Below are 15691 nucleotides of genomic sequence, written 5' to 3'. Positions count from 1 at the left end.
GAGATAGACAAAACAACTATCTCAATATAAGTTATCTCTTTTCCAAAGTTCTTGGGACCAGAAGTATTTCAGATTATAGAGGATTTTATTGTTTTTATATTTTGGAACATTTTCATAGATGTTAATATTTGAGCATCCTAAATCCATGTTCCAAAATCTGAAACTTTTTAAGCCATTATTTTGGAACTTAAAAAGGGGTTCTAGGGGGCTGGTGAGATGGCTCAGTGGGTAAGAGCACCCGACTGCTCTTCTGAAGGTCCAGAGTTCAAATCCCAGCAACCACATGGTGGCTCACAACCATCCGCAACAAGATCTGACTCCCTCTTCTGGAGAGAGCTACAGTGTACTTACATATATTAATAAAATAAATCAAAAAAAAAAAGGGGGGGGTTCTAGGGCATATCAGACTTCGGATTTTCAGATTATGAATGTTCATTGTATAAAGACTGATTTTAGGGTTTTAATATTTTGTATCATCATTATTTGATTAACATGTCCCAAATTTGTCTTCAAACCATCTTCTGTGGTTTAATACAATTTATTACAACTTTTAATACAATTTTCTTTTCTTTTTTTCTTCCCTCAATCCTTCCTTTCTTTCTTTGATGTCATTATGCAGCCTTGGGTGGTCTGAGACTCACTTTGTAGTTCAGGTTGACCTTGAACACACAGAGCTCTGTCTGCTTCTTCCTCCTGAATATAGTATTAAATAAAGGTGTGCACTACCATGTGGCAACCCACAACTGTCTTCAATAAATGTCTTAGTAGGGGTAATTACTTGATAGTAGCCTAAGCAGCCATCAATATGAACCAAGAAGAATGTGAATACAACAGAACACCACAGAGCTACTACAGAGAACTCTGCAAGTCTAAGGCAATATATAACTACATCGTGGGCTTAAAGAATGCAGGACAACAGTACAGTTAGATCCCAGTCCTCTAAAGAAAAAGAAACTCACTCTCTCTCTCTCTCTCTCTCTCTCTCTCTCTCTCTCTCTCTCNCACACACACACACACACACACACACACTCTCTCTCTCTCTCTCCTCCCTCCCTCCCTCCCCTTGGAAAATGAATTTAAAAAAGAAAAGGTCAATGTCGAGGAATGAAACTGTAAAACCACTGGTTTCTTTATTTTATAATTTTTAAGTTAATTCTTTGATATATATTAAGAATATAGACTGTAAAATTAACTTTACATAATGAGAACACTATATATCACCATAAAAGTGAGTAAACCTTAGGTTTTCTTTTAAAATGATAGGGGAAAAGTATTTGAATAATCATTTTAAAAAGCATCTATCTATTAAGTCTTTCCCTTACACATCAAAGTCTGACTGGCTAAACATAGTTGCAGCTGTTACTGAGTTTCTAAAAATATTTCATTTTTAAAGTATATCCTTTTATTTCTACCCTACCCCCACCCCTGCACCTTTTAGGTGTAAAGGAAATGGAGGGGCTCCAGATGTATTATCAATATCTGATTTTCTTAGAGCAGTTCATGTTACTGTCTAAAATGATAGGCTCTATATGCACAGTCAATGTTTAAGTGGCTAGTATAATGCTTACCTAGTGAGTCGTTTGGGTGGAGGCCGCTCACCAAACTTCCTGGAAAAAATTAAAGAAATAAAGTAAATAAGCTGTCAGATAAACACCACAGTAAACTATAAGGCATTATAACATGTTCCTATGACTTGTCAATCTTAATTATCAACAATCAAAGAAAAATCCCCCAGCAATCATTTGTGCCCCAAAATAACAAATATAAAATACAGAGAGCTCTTAAAACCCAAGGCAGTGGGGCCAGAGATGGCTCAGCAGTAAGAACACTTGCATTCAATCCCTAGCACCTACAGCTCACAATCAACTGTAACTGCATGCCACCTAACTAAAACAACCAATTCAAATACCCAAAGAAGACAGGGGGTGACCAGAGCGAGTGCTGCGAGGACAGAACAACTTGGTACCCACACCTAAGCCAGAGAGAAGCACGGCCACTCTCTGCCGCTGCTGTTGCACAACAGCACTCGGGTTTTGGAAGCACATTAATGAACTGAAAAACAGGCACAAAACATGGAAGAAATCTGTCAATGGGGTCAGAGCTTAAAGCAATTCTACTTTTCCTACTTTTACAAATTTTCTCCATCATCTTGAAATGGGATTAAAAAGCAATACCAGTGAGCTACTCAAAGGAAAAGGTGGAAAAGAAAACACTAACTGCTCCGTGGTAGCACGTGAACCGAGCCCTGGGTTCGTCTGCAGGAATCCCAGTCCCCATAAAGTAAGGCAATAGGGACATGGAATGGGTCTGAGTTGAATCATATTTACTGAATGCCACTTATACAATGCAGTAAGGCACAGTGTCACTTTTATTACATTATGGTAAAAATGTAGACTGTGAATTTAAACGTGAGGAACAAATTCAAACTGTGAAACAAACAAAATAAGAAACTGACCCAGTTAAAGACACAAAAACCAAAAACCAAAACAAACAAAAGCCAGGCGGTGGTGGCGCACGCCTTTAATCCCAGCACTTGGGAGGCAGAGACAGGCAGATTTGAGTTCGAGGCCAACCTGGTCTACAAAGTGAGTTCCAGGACAGCCAGGGATACAGAAAAACCCTGTCTCGAAAACAACAACAAAAAACCCAAAACCCAACATCATCATGTAACATATGGTTTAGGATGTTTTCAGTTGTAGAAGACATTATAAAATTAACAGTATCGGAATAAAACAGATCAGATTTCCTAATTTCAATTACTGTTCTTCCTTCTAGAAATACTCACTGTGTTGCTTGGAGAAAAACCTGATGCTGGCATTTTATCTTCGAATGCATCAAAGATAAAGAATCATGTGTGTGTTCGTCATATGTATGTGTAGACACATATACACAGGGATAATATAAATGTGGTCAGTGTTCTCACTTGAGGTATCTGGGTGACTATTCCAGAAACTGGCATCACAACACAACAAAAGGCCCGGCCCAGGGAAATAAATAATCAGTTCTTCATCAAGTCTTTGGTCTGACTCTGCTAACTGCAGAACTTGGTGGTGAAAACTATCAAAAACCATTCAGGGAAATGGTAATATAGCAGGCCTGTGGCCAGCTTCTTGGCACAGCTTTTATACTATCAGCTCAATTATGCAGTAAGAGCTGTAGATTAAGAGCTTAATACCCAGGTAAAAGATACATGCGGAGAAGCAAACTGTCATACACTGTTAGGCATTTAGATAATCCTTTGAAAGACAACTTAACAATGCCTATTCTAATTCAAGATGTGTGTATCTTTGGTCTTTCAATGCTAGTAATTTACATACAGGTTGCTAATTTGACCTATGTAAAGACATTCTTAAAGATGTTCAATCAAACACCATCTATAGCAATAAGACTCTCCAAACTACACATATAATGAGAAATCCATTGGTTATACAACAGCTCCCATGTATTACTGTACATACAATGTAGAACATTAATTCTGAATGAGGTGCACATTTTTGAAGTGCACATTTTTCAATCAGTCTGTGAATACAGATGTAACACACCTACATGACTTTCATTCACATAATTACCAGTGTTGATGATAAAAATTCCATTTTGTTCTATAATGCATTACAGAGAATGTAAGACTTTCCTCATTATTTCTTCAGTTTTGTAGATGTATCCAGCGAAATGAAAGTTACTCTAAAACCATTCTCAAGAGATTTGTAGACTCCAAGAACAACATGCTAGTCCTTTTTTAAGGACAACTTACACTTCCAAAGCCTCTTAAATACCATTAAAGAGTCTCTGATCATAACTTGTTAATAACTTTTTCAGAAACTTCATTTCAGAGAGTGCCACGTGATGAGGTAACAGTCAGTCATGGGAAGGGCTCTGTGCAGAGAGCACTGACTCTTACTCTAATACAAACTAGTAGCATGACTGTTCTATTGCTGTGATGAGACACCATGACCAAGGCAACAACTCAAGCAGAATGCACTCAACTGGGGGCTTGCTCACAGTTTCAGGGGGTTACGCATCATCATTGTGGCAGGAGACAAACAGGCATGATGCTGGAGCAGTCGCTGAGAGCTTTACACCCAGTGCCATAGGCAGCCGGCAGACACTGGGCTTGGCATGAGCTTTCTAGTGACACAACTCCAGTGACACAACTCCTCCAACAAATCCTGTGTGTACCACCGACAGCCACAACTAGCCTCACAAGCACCAATAATGGCCCAGCCTTCCAACTTGCTAGAATTACAGGCGTTATATTCAGTTAATCCAACAATAATAGCTGTCTCCCAAAAGAAAGTGCAAGAATCTAGCAGTTGTTCAGTCCATAAGGTGGTGGCCTCAGCTGGTCTTCAGTATGTTAGAATCCCAAAGAAGGAGGCTCTGAGAGTGAAAGAGCAGGGACAAGCTGACTAGAGCAACAGCTTCTTTCTTCCTTATCCTTATTAGACTGCTGCAAGAAGGTGTGGCCAGGTTAGAGGTAGGTCTTATACTATGACCTTAAGTGATATAGATTTCAGGTGGGTCTTCCTGCCTCAAATGATCTAATTAAAAATCTCTCATAGGTGTGCCCAGAAGCCTGGGTTTTCAGGTAATTCCAGATGAAGTCAAATTGACAACCAAGAATATCCACTACATATGGATTAACATCCAGAATACACAACAAATTCCTATATCTCAACTAAAAGCCCAATGAAAAAGTACATAGAGACATTTCTCTATAAGGTAAACAAATGAGCAATATACTCTGAAAATATGTCCTAAGTCTCTACGAAAGGAAATACAAATCAAAGCCACAATGAGGTAACACTACATACCCATTAGGATGGCTAATAAAAAACATACAAGTAAGAATGTAAAATATCACAGCAGCCATACACAACAGTACGATTTATCAAAACAGGAAGGAGAGTTACTACGTGACCCACAGTACAATCCCTCTTTCGGGCACATACTCAAAACAAGTGAAAGCAAACACCCAGAGGGGACATTCACCACACCGCAGCATTACTCACAACTTAAAAAGTGGAAAAATTCCGCAATACCCCTTGACAATTAGGTGGAGAAACAAAATGTGTTCTATACAAAGAGGTATTACTCAGCCTACAGGAAGATAATACTGGCATATACTACATGCATGAACCTTGAAGAAATGCCACACATAAAAGTTGACAAGTAGTATTGGGATCCCCAGAGTAATAAAATTCACAGTGAGAGAGAAAGCAAAATTGTGACTGTAAGGAACACATGTGCCTGTGGTCAGAAGACACTTTATAAATGTTTGATGCATATTTCTTGAATACAACAGCTTCTATAAAATACATCTTATGGCAATTAAGACAATAAATTCTTTCCAACCCTATTATCATGCTATAAATAAGTGGTACCAAGGAATGCAAAAACAGATGTCAAATGAAAGACAAGGACCATGCGGTCTCATCTGCACAACTGATAATTCATCATTGCAAATAAAATATAGAGATGGCTGTTTATTGGACACATTAGCTTTCTGTGGTGGTCTGAATAAGAATATCCCCATAGACTCATATATTTGAATGCTTTGTCAGCAGGCACTGGCACTGTTTGAAAGGATTAGAAGGATTAGGTGGTGGGACCTTGTCTGAGTAGGTGTGGCCTTCTTGGAGGAAGTGTGTCACTGGGGGTGGGCTGTGAGGTTTCAAAAGCCCATGGATCAGGATGTAGCTCTCAAGTACTACATCAGTGGCACGTGTGCTGCCATGCTCTCCTAGATGTTAAAGACTAACCCTCTGAAACTAATGACTAACCCTCTGAAACTGTAAGCCAGTCCCCAACTGTCTTTCCTTTATAATGTTGCTTTGGTCATGGAATCTCTTCACAGCAATAGAACACTGACTAAGACACTTTAAAAAGCCAGAATTTCATTCTAAAGAAAAGAGAAAACAGAGCAATCGGAAACCTGGTCTAACTCCACAGAGCTAAAAAGTTGTAGACAGGGGACATGGTTCAAATCTGACTCCCAAACCAAGTGATTCTCTTTCTCCACAGCTTTATCAACAGTCCTCAAAGTTGGTGGTATTTCTGACTCACAAAGGCATAGCTTTCTCCTACATTTTTCCTAAAGACTTACTTTTAATTTAAGTGTATGAGTGTTTGTATGTGTGCATGTATGTGCACCATGTGTACCAAAGAGGCCTAGAGGGCATCAAATCCCCTAAGCTGGCGTTGTCAGCAGCTGTGAGCCACCCAATGGGAACCAAGTGTGTTCTACAAAGGCAGCAAATATTCCTAACCACTGAGACATCTCTCCAGCCCAGCCATCCCTTAACTTCTAATTACATACCGATCATGCAAAAACAATGAGAAAACACCATTAAAAAACCTATAAGGACACGATAATTTTATTTTTAGTATCTCCTCGCTTTCCTGCCCTAAAATGCCCTTTTCTTCTTTGTGATAATACTCATTTGCCTCTCCCATTGTACCATATTTAATCTTTCTGGGGGAAAGCTCTTCAATAAAGTATTTATCAGTAAATGAAAATTACATTCTAATGATCAAATGCTATCGTAACCCAACCAGAAAATATGAAGACTGGAATATAGTTAAATAAGCCAGAAAAAATAAGACTGTGGTAATGGCTCTAAGAGTTAGTCAAATACAGATATAAACAAGTATAAGTAACCTAGAAACAGTTTCCACAATGAGCCAGACTGGCATTTTAGGCTATCCTTTTATGCTGGCCAAATTTTATGGCAAACATACACACGGACAGCATTGTAAGATTGTTCTAGACACATTAAACATTGACTGAAATAATGTTAAAACATCTAAAATGGACCAAGACATTCCCTTGGTTTGGTTCTGGTATAGCTGAAGAAGCCCATTTGTGTTCTTCCTATTCAAACAGACCAGACATAAGGGCTCAGAGGAGGTGAATTTTTTAAGTTTCCTCTTTTTGTACAGAGTGTGGCAAACGACAGACCAAGAGAGCCTGTGGTAAAAGAAGTACCAACAGGCCAGCAAGCTTATTCTGAAGGAGGTATTTTGTGGTGGGTCAATCTTCTAGGATTTAAAATTTATGGTATTTTCCTAGCATCCTTGTGACTCACTCTTGTTGGTCTACTCACTTCTTGTTTGACTTGCCTTGTCTGAGACACAAAGGTTGATCTCAGTCAATGTTCACAATATTACTCTACAGGAAAAATACAGAGCAGCCTTTTGTTTGTTTAAACTGCAAATAATGGGAGGTGGGATGGGACTGGAGAGTACAAAAAGATAAGGGAAGGAGTCAGAGACACTGGAGCCAGGAAGAGCAGCAACAAAGAGAGAGGAGAAAAAGACTGTTTTAGGGAGTGTCAGAACCAAAGGAAGCAAGAGTGATGGAGAATTCGGTAGCTGTAAAAGGGCAATTGTCCATCTCCCAACAAACCAAATCTGGTCAATCCCAAATATGGAAATGTTTTAGTTGGATACAACTTTTCTTCTGTGGGATGTGAAAAAGATCACAATCAGTTTCCCTATAAATAATCTCATTTCACTTCAAGAAAAGGCTCCAATTATTAACGGAGCTACTTTCAAGTTCTGCTCCAGTAAAGCCCGTTTTTCCAGTGCTTTTTCAGTCAGTCTCTAGCTTCAGCCTCCACACCTGTGAAACGGGAATGCTGGGCCCAGTTAAAGCATGGCTAATGAGTGCAAAGCACTTAGCAAGGAACACGCTGCTCTCTGTCAGCACAGTAGCACACTGAAGCCTTCCTAGCCTTTAGAGCAGTGACTCTCAACCATCCTAATGCAGTGACCCTTTTATACAGCTCTTCATGTTGTGGTGGCCCTAACCATAAAATTATTTTCACTGCTACTTCATAGCAGTAATTTTGCTACTCTTATAAATCATAATTGTAAATATTGGAGTCTTCTGATGGCCTTAGGCAACTCCTGTGAAAGGGTTGTTCAAGCCCCAGGCAGGTTGAGAACTGCTTCTTTAGGCCCACTAGTATCCGACTCACAAAACTAATGTTATTTGTAGTGACATAGATTGTTTCAAAAATAAAACAAACAAAAATCCTTTAGAGTACTTTGCCGTTCTATTTGTAAATCAAACATCAAGCGAAGAAGAGTATGGATTCATCCCACGACAAGATATGTGTTTATCTTAAAAACTCAAGCTTCATTTTAAAAAAGTACTCATTTTGTAAACACTTACTCGCCAGAAACAGGACTACAGGGACGAACAGAATAAGATGTGTTGATGGGTATATGGAATCCATTGGGAAAACAGGCTAGGATTAAAAGTGTGCTTCCTGAAGGAGCTAGTGAAAATCTGAAAGGAGAATGCTTTCTGTGGATCTACATGCCCCATCTCACCTTGTTAAGGATGTGCGTGGATGTTGTCTGCCTCTGTCCTGTCAACTAACCGCAGCCAGAACTCTCAGTCACCACAGGAATCTTAATAAAGCTAAATTAATTTATAGTTAGCTCAGTGGGTCAACTGCTATCCTCACCTCTGTCACCATTACTGTGACAGGCAAAACCCTTTGGCCCTCAAAGTAAGCCCTGCCTCGCAGAATCTGTCTTGTCTTTCTGCCCAGGATTCCTAGCTGTGCTCTTCCGAACCATCTGTCAATGTTGCATGCTTACAGCCACAACTTTTAAAGACTCCACATTAACACAGAGATGTTAAGGCACCTGACGTTGCACAGCATTCCCATAATGGGCTACAGAAAGCCTCGTGGCACTTGAGGCCTCTGGCTCCCTGTAAGAGCTAACGATGTCCTAGCAGTTCTGTGGTGCACAGAAAGATGGCTTCAATGAATTTTTCAAAAAGGTCAATTTTCCTAATTCCCCCATTTTCCTCCCAGGAACTGACCTGACCCAACAAAATTCATTTTCTCAACTAGGTTCATACTTGAGATGAGTTATGAAGTACTTTTTCTGGAGCTATCCTACATTGCACAAACATCCAAAATAGTAGTATTTGTAAAAGTAATGAAATACAGCACAAAGTCAACACTGTGCTTAATGACAGTGTCATCACTTGCTCAGAATACTGTACAAGTTGTGTTACCTTAAAAAGAATATTTTAAGTACTTTTAAAAGGTTTATCAAAACTCTTGCAACAGTTAATTCTCATTTTTAGAGATGATTCTAACTTTAAAAAAAAAATCTTTGTTTGTTTTATGAGTGTGTTGCCTGCCTGCATGCCTGGTGCTCACAGAAGCCAAAAGAGGGCATGTGATCCCACGAAACTAGAATTACAGTCAGTTGTGAACTGCCACGTAGGTGCTGGGAATCTAATGCAGAAAGAGCGGCCAGTGCTATTAATCACTGAGTCATCTCTCCAGCCCCTTCTGACATGTTTTTTTTTTAATAAATAAAAGCATACAGAAATCATATCTAGTAATGAGTGCCTTAATTAACTTTCAATATGCTCCTTTTAGAGATAAGGTAATTCTAGTCACAGAATCCACCACTAAACCAGATTATTCTGTCCTCAGCTGTGAGCTGGGAAGAAAAAAAAAACTCACCAAATAGACAAGATGTTACGGTGCATTTGTGACACCAAAGAAAAGGAACGCATCTCTGAAGAAGTAAATGCCACGGCTCCCAGCAGCATGGATGCTGAAAGTGGTAAACCTGGCAAAGTAGGGAAATCAACCTTCTTCATGATGACAGCTAAGCAATGCGACTGAAGACAGAAATCGGCGGCATTGTCTGGAGACAAGGAGGAAAGTAATAAAGAAATCCAACGCTTCCAAACCCCAAATTCACATGCTTTCACCATACAACACTCCCTACTAAACAACATGTCTGCACATATCTATAGATAACAGCTGTAGAGATAATTAACAAAGATCTATTCCTACCAGAAAGGGAACCAATGGCAGTCCAAAACTTGATTCTTCCACAGTCCAGCTTGGCAAACCAGTGAGTTTCTTGAGCTTACTTATAAAGCATGGGCACGGGGTGACTTACAGGAATGGGGGCAGCCCCCAAACAGCTGTAGCTGATAAAACAGGCTTGGCTAACACCATCAAGACCCACCGCTGCACTGTTTTCCCATTCCCTTCTACTCCCTACAGGCTCCTATATCTTACTTATACAACACATGTATGTAAGGGGATCCCTACAGGCAATGTGGAGGGTATGGCATACAGATCACTAAAAGCCCCAGGCAGACAAACATACTCTGCTCATTTCTTTTCAGCAAAGCAAGACCATGCATAAACAATACCACTCATAAGGATTTTATGGCTAAAGAAGAATACAACTAAAGCTTAAGAAAGACCACAAAAACATAGGTGTGTATATAGTTTTTACTGACATTTTAAGAATTGAAATATAATTTTTAAAACGGGAGTAAGTCCTTTTCTTTATTCAATAGGCTCCTTATTTTTGCCATACGGTATTTTTTCAATAATGGTCATAACTCACTTATGGGTTTCTTGACCAACTAATAAACAGGCTGAAACTCACAATTTAAAACACAGAACTTCAGAGAACATCAAAGTTACCATAGCAAAGTAAGTGCATCACAGACAATTTACCAGTCCCTGGTGGCTTCAGGGCCAAACAAGAAAAAGCTCAAATTGAAACACCAATCAATGATGGCTTTTAGCTGTAGGAAGGTCACTGGAAAAACTACAAAAGATTCAGAAGAAAATAGAAAATTGTACCTCAAGTGTTGATTTCACATTTAATAATTCTCTCTCTGCCATTGATTCTTACTGGCCAACCCTTCATATGCATGCAATCATTTAAATATGAAATGTAAATTATACGACATAGCTATATATACTTTAATATGTAAATTTGTGGGTTTTTTCAGATTATTTTTATAACCTGCCAACAAGGAAATCTCAATATGAAACTTAGGAGAACAGACACCAAAGTACTTAAAGCCGTAACCCACCAGTTTTCTACCAGGAAGAAAAACTGCCATCTTTGCCAGAGCACTAAGATCCTCTCGCAACTTCAAACAAAACAACAAATGGAGTCCTAGGGCAAGCCAGAAATAAAACTTTGACTTAGAATAGCAAGGTTCATTCATAGAGAAACCTATTTTGTAAACAAGGTAATGAGTACCATCTTGAAAGCACCATGGAGGGAGCATCTTGTGGAAGGTAGATAAGTGATAATGTTTGCCATCAGACATGAACTTGTGGCTTCAAATGAATGACCACCTTGGCTCATAACCAGATGACTCTACCTTGGATCATGATTTGATCACTGGCATCACCAACTAGACTTTAATATGAAGCAGTTGTCCTGGCTCCAAGAAGGAAATTCCCATAGTACCTTAGCAACTAACATACCAGAGGATCCTGCATATGCAGCCCAATGAAGCCATGGCCTGTATCATCAGTGTGTTTCCATTCAACCTGTTGGTCCTTGGTTTATACCTTTATCTTTCCAATGGTCTACACATTTTCCTTCATGTTGGAAAAGACAAACAATTCTAAATCTGATAAAACATTAATAAACTCAGTGCTGCCCCCCAAATTCCTTCACTGCAATATACAAAATAAACTCATGAGCAACCAACCACAGCACAAAAAAAACTAGATTCCAAGATTTAAAATAATGACATAAATTTTACATCATGAATAAATAAAATTTTATGAACATAAAAACCATAAAGACCCTTAAGGAAAAAGTAGGTAAGTAGGTACTTACCACTCCTAGTAACCATAAGTAATTACAAGACTACATATTATGAACATATGTATGATTAGCTGCATTCTTACATTCATGAACTCACAATATTATTTTTTTAAATCATTCATTTTCCTCTAAATAATTTTTCCCTTCCATAAAGGGTAATACTGTTCTACAAAATTTGGTAACATTAATACCCTAAATGAAGAACTTACAAACTGTTTAATGACAGCATTGTAGAGAACTAGTCTATGATAGTAGTTTTAGGATAATTATAGACTAAAACATAACTAAGATTAATTATGTGCCCAGCATGGTGCTTGGGCAGGAGAGCTGCCCCTGACCATTGCCACACCCCCACACCCCACAATGTACACATACACACAAGTCTCCAGTCGATGGGTTCTGGCAGGGATACAGGTAGGGAAAGACTAGCCTTCCCTTGGGGGGATGGTCACTAGGAGTTTGACCATGCTCTGGTGAGTATATGGACAACACAAAACAGACTTTTTCTCCCTTTTCTTTTGGGGAGGGGGTGACACATGAGAAGGGGTGGACATGGGAGGGAGCCTGGGAGAAGACTATGCTCAGAGTGCATGACGTGAGATCCCAAATAATCAATAAAAAAAGAAAGGAAAAACTAGGAAAAAAAAAAAAAGGTTCTATTGTCTCTAAACTATTTGATGAAAGAACTTATAGCTTTTACAAATACCTAAAGAGAGCATCTACCCTGTCCTCCACAAACTTATTTCAAAGAAGGGGAAAAAACAGTCGGTCATAAAGTTTGTGATTCTAACAGCAAAACCACACTAAAAATCCATAAACATACCTGTGATCGAAATATTATAGTATTTTAAAATATAAAAAAGTAAAGAATTAAGTGTTGATTATGCCCATAACCACTGGGTCACTGAGAGAAGCTAAAAGCATGCCATGGTACTTCAAGAACATGTTAAGGTAAGTCAACAGCTTGAAACACTTCGAAGCACCTCAAAACACCTCAGACAGTGTATCTGTATCATTCTCCTTTCGTTGTGAGATCATAATGGTGCCGAAGAACTATATATAATGCATCCATTTGAATTGATAGTCTCATAATTTCAATAACTTAAAAACAAAAAATAAGTAAGGACTTAAGTGTAGTGCACTGTTAACTGTTGTGTTAAAACTGTGTTTTCTATGAATTAGAAAGGCAAGGAGTCACTGCAGCACTTGCTTTATATAGATGTTTCTCTAACAGTCCTACAATTTGTGTCTGTCTCCCCCCGGACCCCCCCAGGCAGGGTTTCTCTGTATAGTTCTGGCTGGAACTCACTCTGTAGACCAGGCTGATCTCAAACTCAGAAATCTGCCTGCCTCTTCCTCCCAAGTGCTGGGATAGTGCTGGGATTAAAGGCATGCGCCACCATTGCCCAGCACAAATTTGTGTCTGCTTCCTCTACCTATTGTCATATTCATCTCTTCATCTTAGTCATCAATAGTCTTTGTAAAAACCCTTAATAATCAACCAATGAGCACTATTTAGTGCTGCCCACACACAGTCCTGGTAACACTAATGTTGCTCTTGAACACTAATGTACTCAGAGAGGATCATGGGAGCTCTGCTGATCAGTTTGTCTATCATAAGCATAGGTAACAACCCAGAGTGTATGCCTGGAGTCTGAAGGGGAAGGAGCAGTCTTGGAGGCTGTGTCCTCAAACTGTGTCCTATAACACTACTACTTCTGGGAAAGGAAGTATCAGAACAGACTGAACGAGCAGCCAGGTGGATAGAAACTATCTGCTTGCTTGCTTGTGTGGAGGTCGGGCTTGTGTAGAAGTGGGCTTGTGTGTAGATGGGGCTTGTGTTCACAGAAGTCTTTGTCAGGTGTTGTAAAATAAAGAGAAATCTACACCTCAGAATGGCTTTAGTGTTGCTCTGTGAGCACCCTGGCAGACATCTGGCCTTTGTATTCACTCTGACCTACCTTTTAAAATACAAAACAAATACTTCATAAAAGAATACTGCAACTTGTATTGCACAAAATAATGATAACATATCAATGAATATACACATTTACTGTCATGAAGCAATTTAAGTTATTTTAGGATGATCAGTCAGGAAACTTTTAATGAAACTAGGCCATAAAGCAAGTTTCTGAAGAAAGTAAATGAGAAAGGCTGTTAAGACTCTGGGCATATGAAGGCCCGGTGAAGGATGGAGCTGGGCTAAGTCTATGCTAAGGAGAAAGTGAATCTACTCCTGTTTGAAAATATTCCAAGTCCAGTCTCAGGTAATGACACATTTCTAAGATTTATATTTTTGCAAAAACACAGATTACAATGTAGTTATTCTATAGAAAGCTGATAATGCAGTACATATAAGAAAGATCTCAACCAGGGTAAAACAAACTAATGAAAAACACAGAGCCAAAGGACCTGGTCCAATGCAATTCCTGTCTGCAACCACAGCATCTTTTCAAACTAATGATTTTACGGTGTTAGTGGCCTCTAGGGCCTCCCACTCCTGCTCAGAACAAGCTAGTATGGGTGCTTATGTGCACGTGTGTGTTCCCTCCTGGAAGAATGCTGTACTGTTTCCTATACTGTGTTCCTGCAAATAAATGCATCCTACAGGCAAGGTACCAGGTGAATGCTGCTGACACAGTTCCTCTTCCACTGAGAAGGGGGAGTAAGCCACTGGCCAAGTCAGCAAAAATATAAGTCCACCAGAGAACAAAGAATAAAAGTATAGGTCTACTGGACTTCCTCACTGCCTCATTTTATAGAAGAGCCCAGTTTTAAAGATGCAGCATCTGTACTCAAATGACTGGCCTAAAGAAAACACATGTAGAAATTACATTGAATTTATAGCTAGAATTTCAGAATGTCCCAACTAAATTGCAAAGCTGTTGTGCAATCCTGCAGAGAGCAACTCTAGAGCTGGTGTGCTTTTCAGTACAATGCTAAACACTTAATGGCACTGCACAACATCCTGACCCCTCCTTGGACAGGTAAGAAACTAGGACCCAAAGAGATGTAGTTGAGCTGCCTGTAGTGATACAATTTCATAAGAATACTTCTTGATCCCAGAGGATGAACTGGTGGGGTCTACAAAGGGAGTTCCATTACAGCCAGAACTAATCGGAAGTCAGAGGGAGTGGGGGTGGGGGACACATTACTATACCTTTACTATAACCTCAGCTAATGCATATCTTCCATCTTAAATTATGTACTCTTCTATGCCCCCAACCCACAATTGTGTGTGTGTGTGTGTGTGTGTGTGTGTGTGTGTGTGGTGATCATTTGCTGAAAGCAGCTTACATGTTGGAAGTAATCTTAAACAACAATTACTGGTCATCCATGTTGTAAGCAACTTCTGGATGTAACTTAAAAATGTGTTTATAGGTGTTTCATTTTTCTAAGTGCTTCCTGGTCAGTTTGGGAGAAAAGTTTCTTCCCTTATAAAGCTCTGTTCAAGATTTCTATAAAGAACTCCTCATCCCTTTTCTTTGCATGCTTTCTGTACTGTTCAACAAGTTCAGGGCAAAGCCCTTTGTGAGGGACAGCAGTGAGGACACATGGACATAGACACAGGGACAGTTAGACATCAAGGCAAGCACAGACACAGCAAAAAAGATTCCAGAGAGATAAGTAAACACACACTGCAGATAGGCAGAAGATACAGGACTCACATGGAGAATTCAGACTTGGGCTCATTTTTTTAATCAAACTAATCTAAGAGTAAGTATTGTGTTTTCATCCCTTAATGCATCATCAACACAGTTGGGTGTTCTCTGATGCCATCTTTAATTTGTTAACCCACACAGCTGCTGAGTCTTACAGGACAGTCATTGATCTAATTCCCAAATATAAAACCCATCCTAGCATTGATACAGTAATTTTCTCCTAGAAATAACTAGAAGAAACCAAGTCAACAAAATAAATTTATTTCTCAAAAAATGGTAATAATGATATGGTTATATAATGTAATTATATAATTGCTTCTCATGTGAAGGTTGATCAGTTTTATACTTAAAATCATATAAATAGCTTGTATGTTACCAAGAGTCTGTATGCATAT

The 15691-nt window shown here is 39.2% G+C and overlaps 1 protein-coding gene across 3 annotated transcripts in view; it reads right to left on the bottom strand.

Annotated features, from left to right (window-relative positions):
- Rbpj (recombination signal binding protein for immunoglobulin kappa J region) overlaps positions 1-15691 on the bottom strand; it is a 189426-nt gene that overhangs the window by 26768 nt on the left and 146967 nt on the right. For all 3 annotated transcript variants that reach the window (XM_029477020.1, XM_029477019.1, XM_021162518.2), the window contains exon 2: positions 1569-1607. In XM_029477020.1, coding sequence (XP_029332880.1) covers positions 1569-1607 — 39 coding nt within the window. The remainder of the gene's footprint in view (positions 1-1568; positions 1608-15691) is intronic.

The sequence above is a fragment of the Mus caroli genome, chromosome 5, assembly GCF_900094665.2.
Source record: "Mus caroli chromosome 5, CAROLI_EIJ_v1.1, whole genome shotgun sequence".
In the NCBI taxonomy this organism is placed as follows: domain Eukaryota; kingdom Metazoa; phylum Chordata; class Mammalia; order Rodentia; family Muridae; genus Mus; species Mus caroli.
Note: the sequence above shows the minus strand (reverse complement) of the source record. Positions and strands in the feature narration are given on the sequence as shown.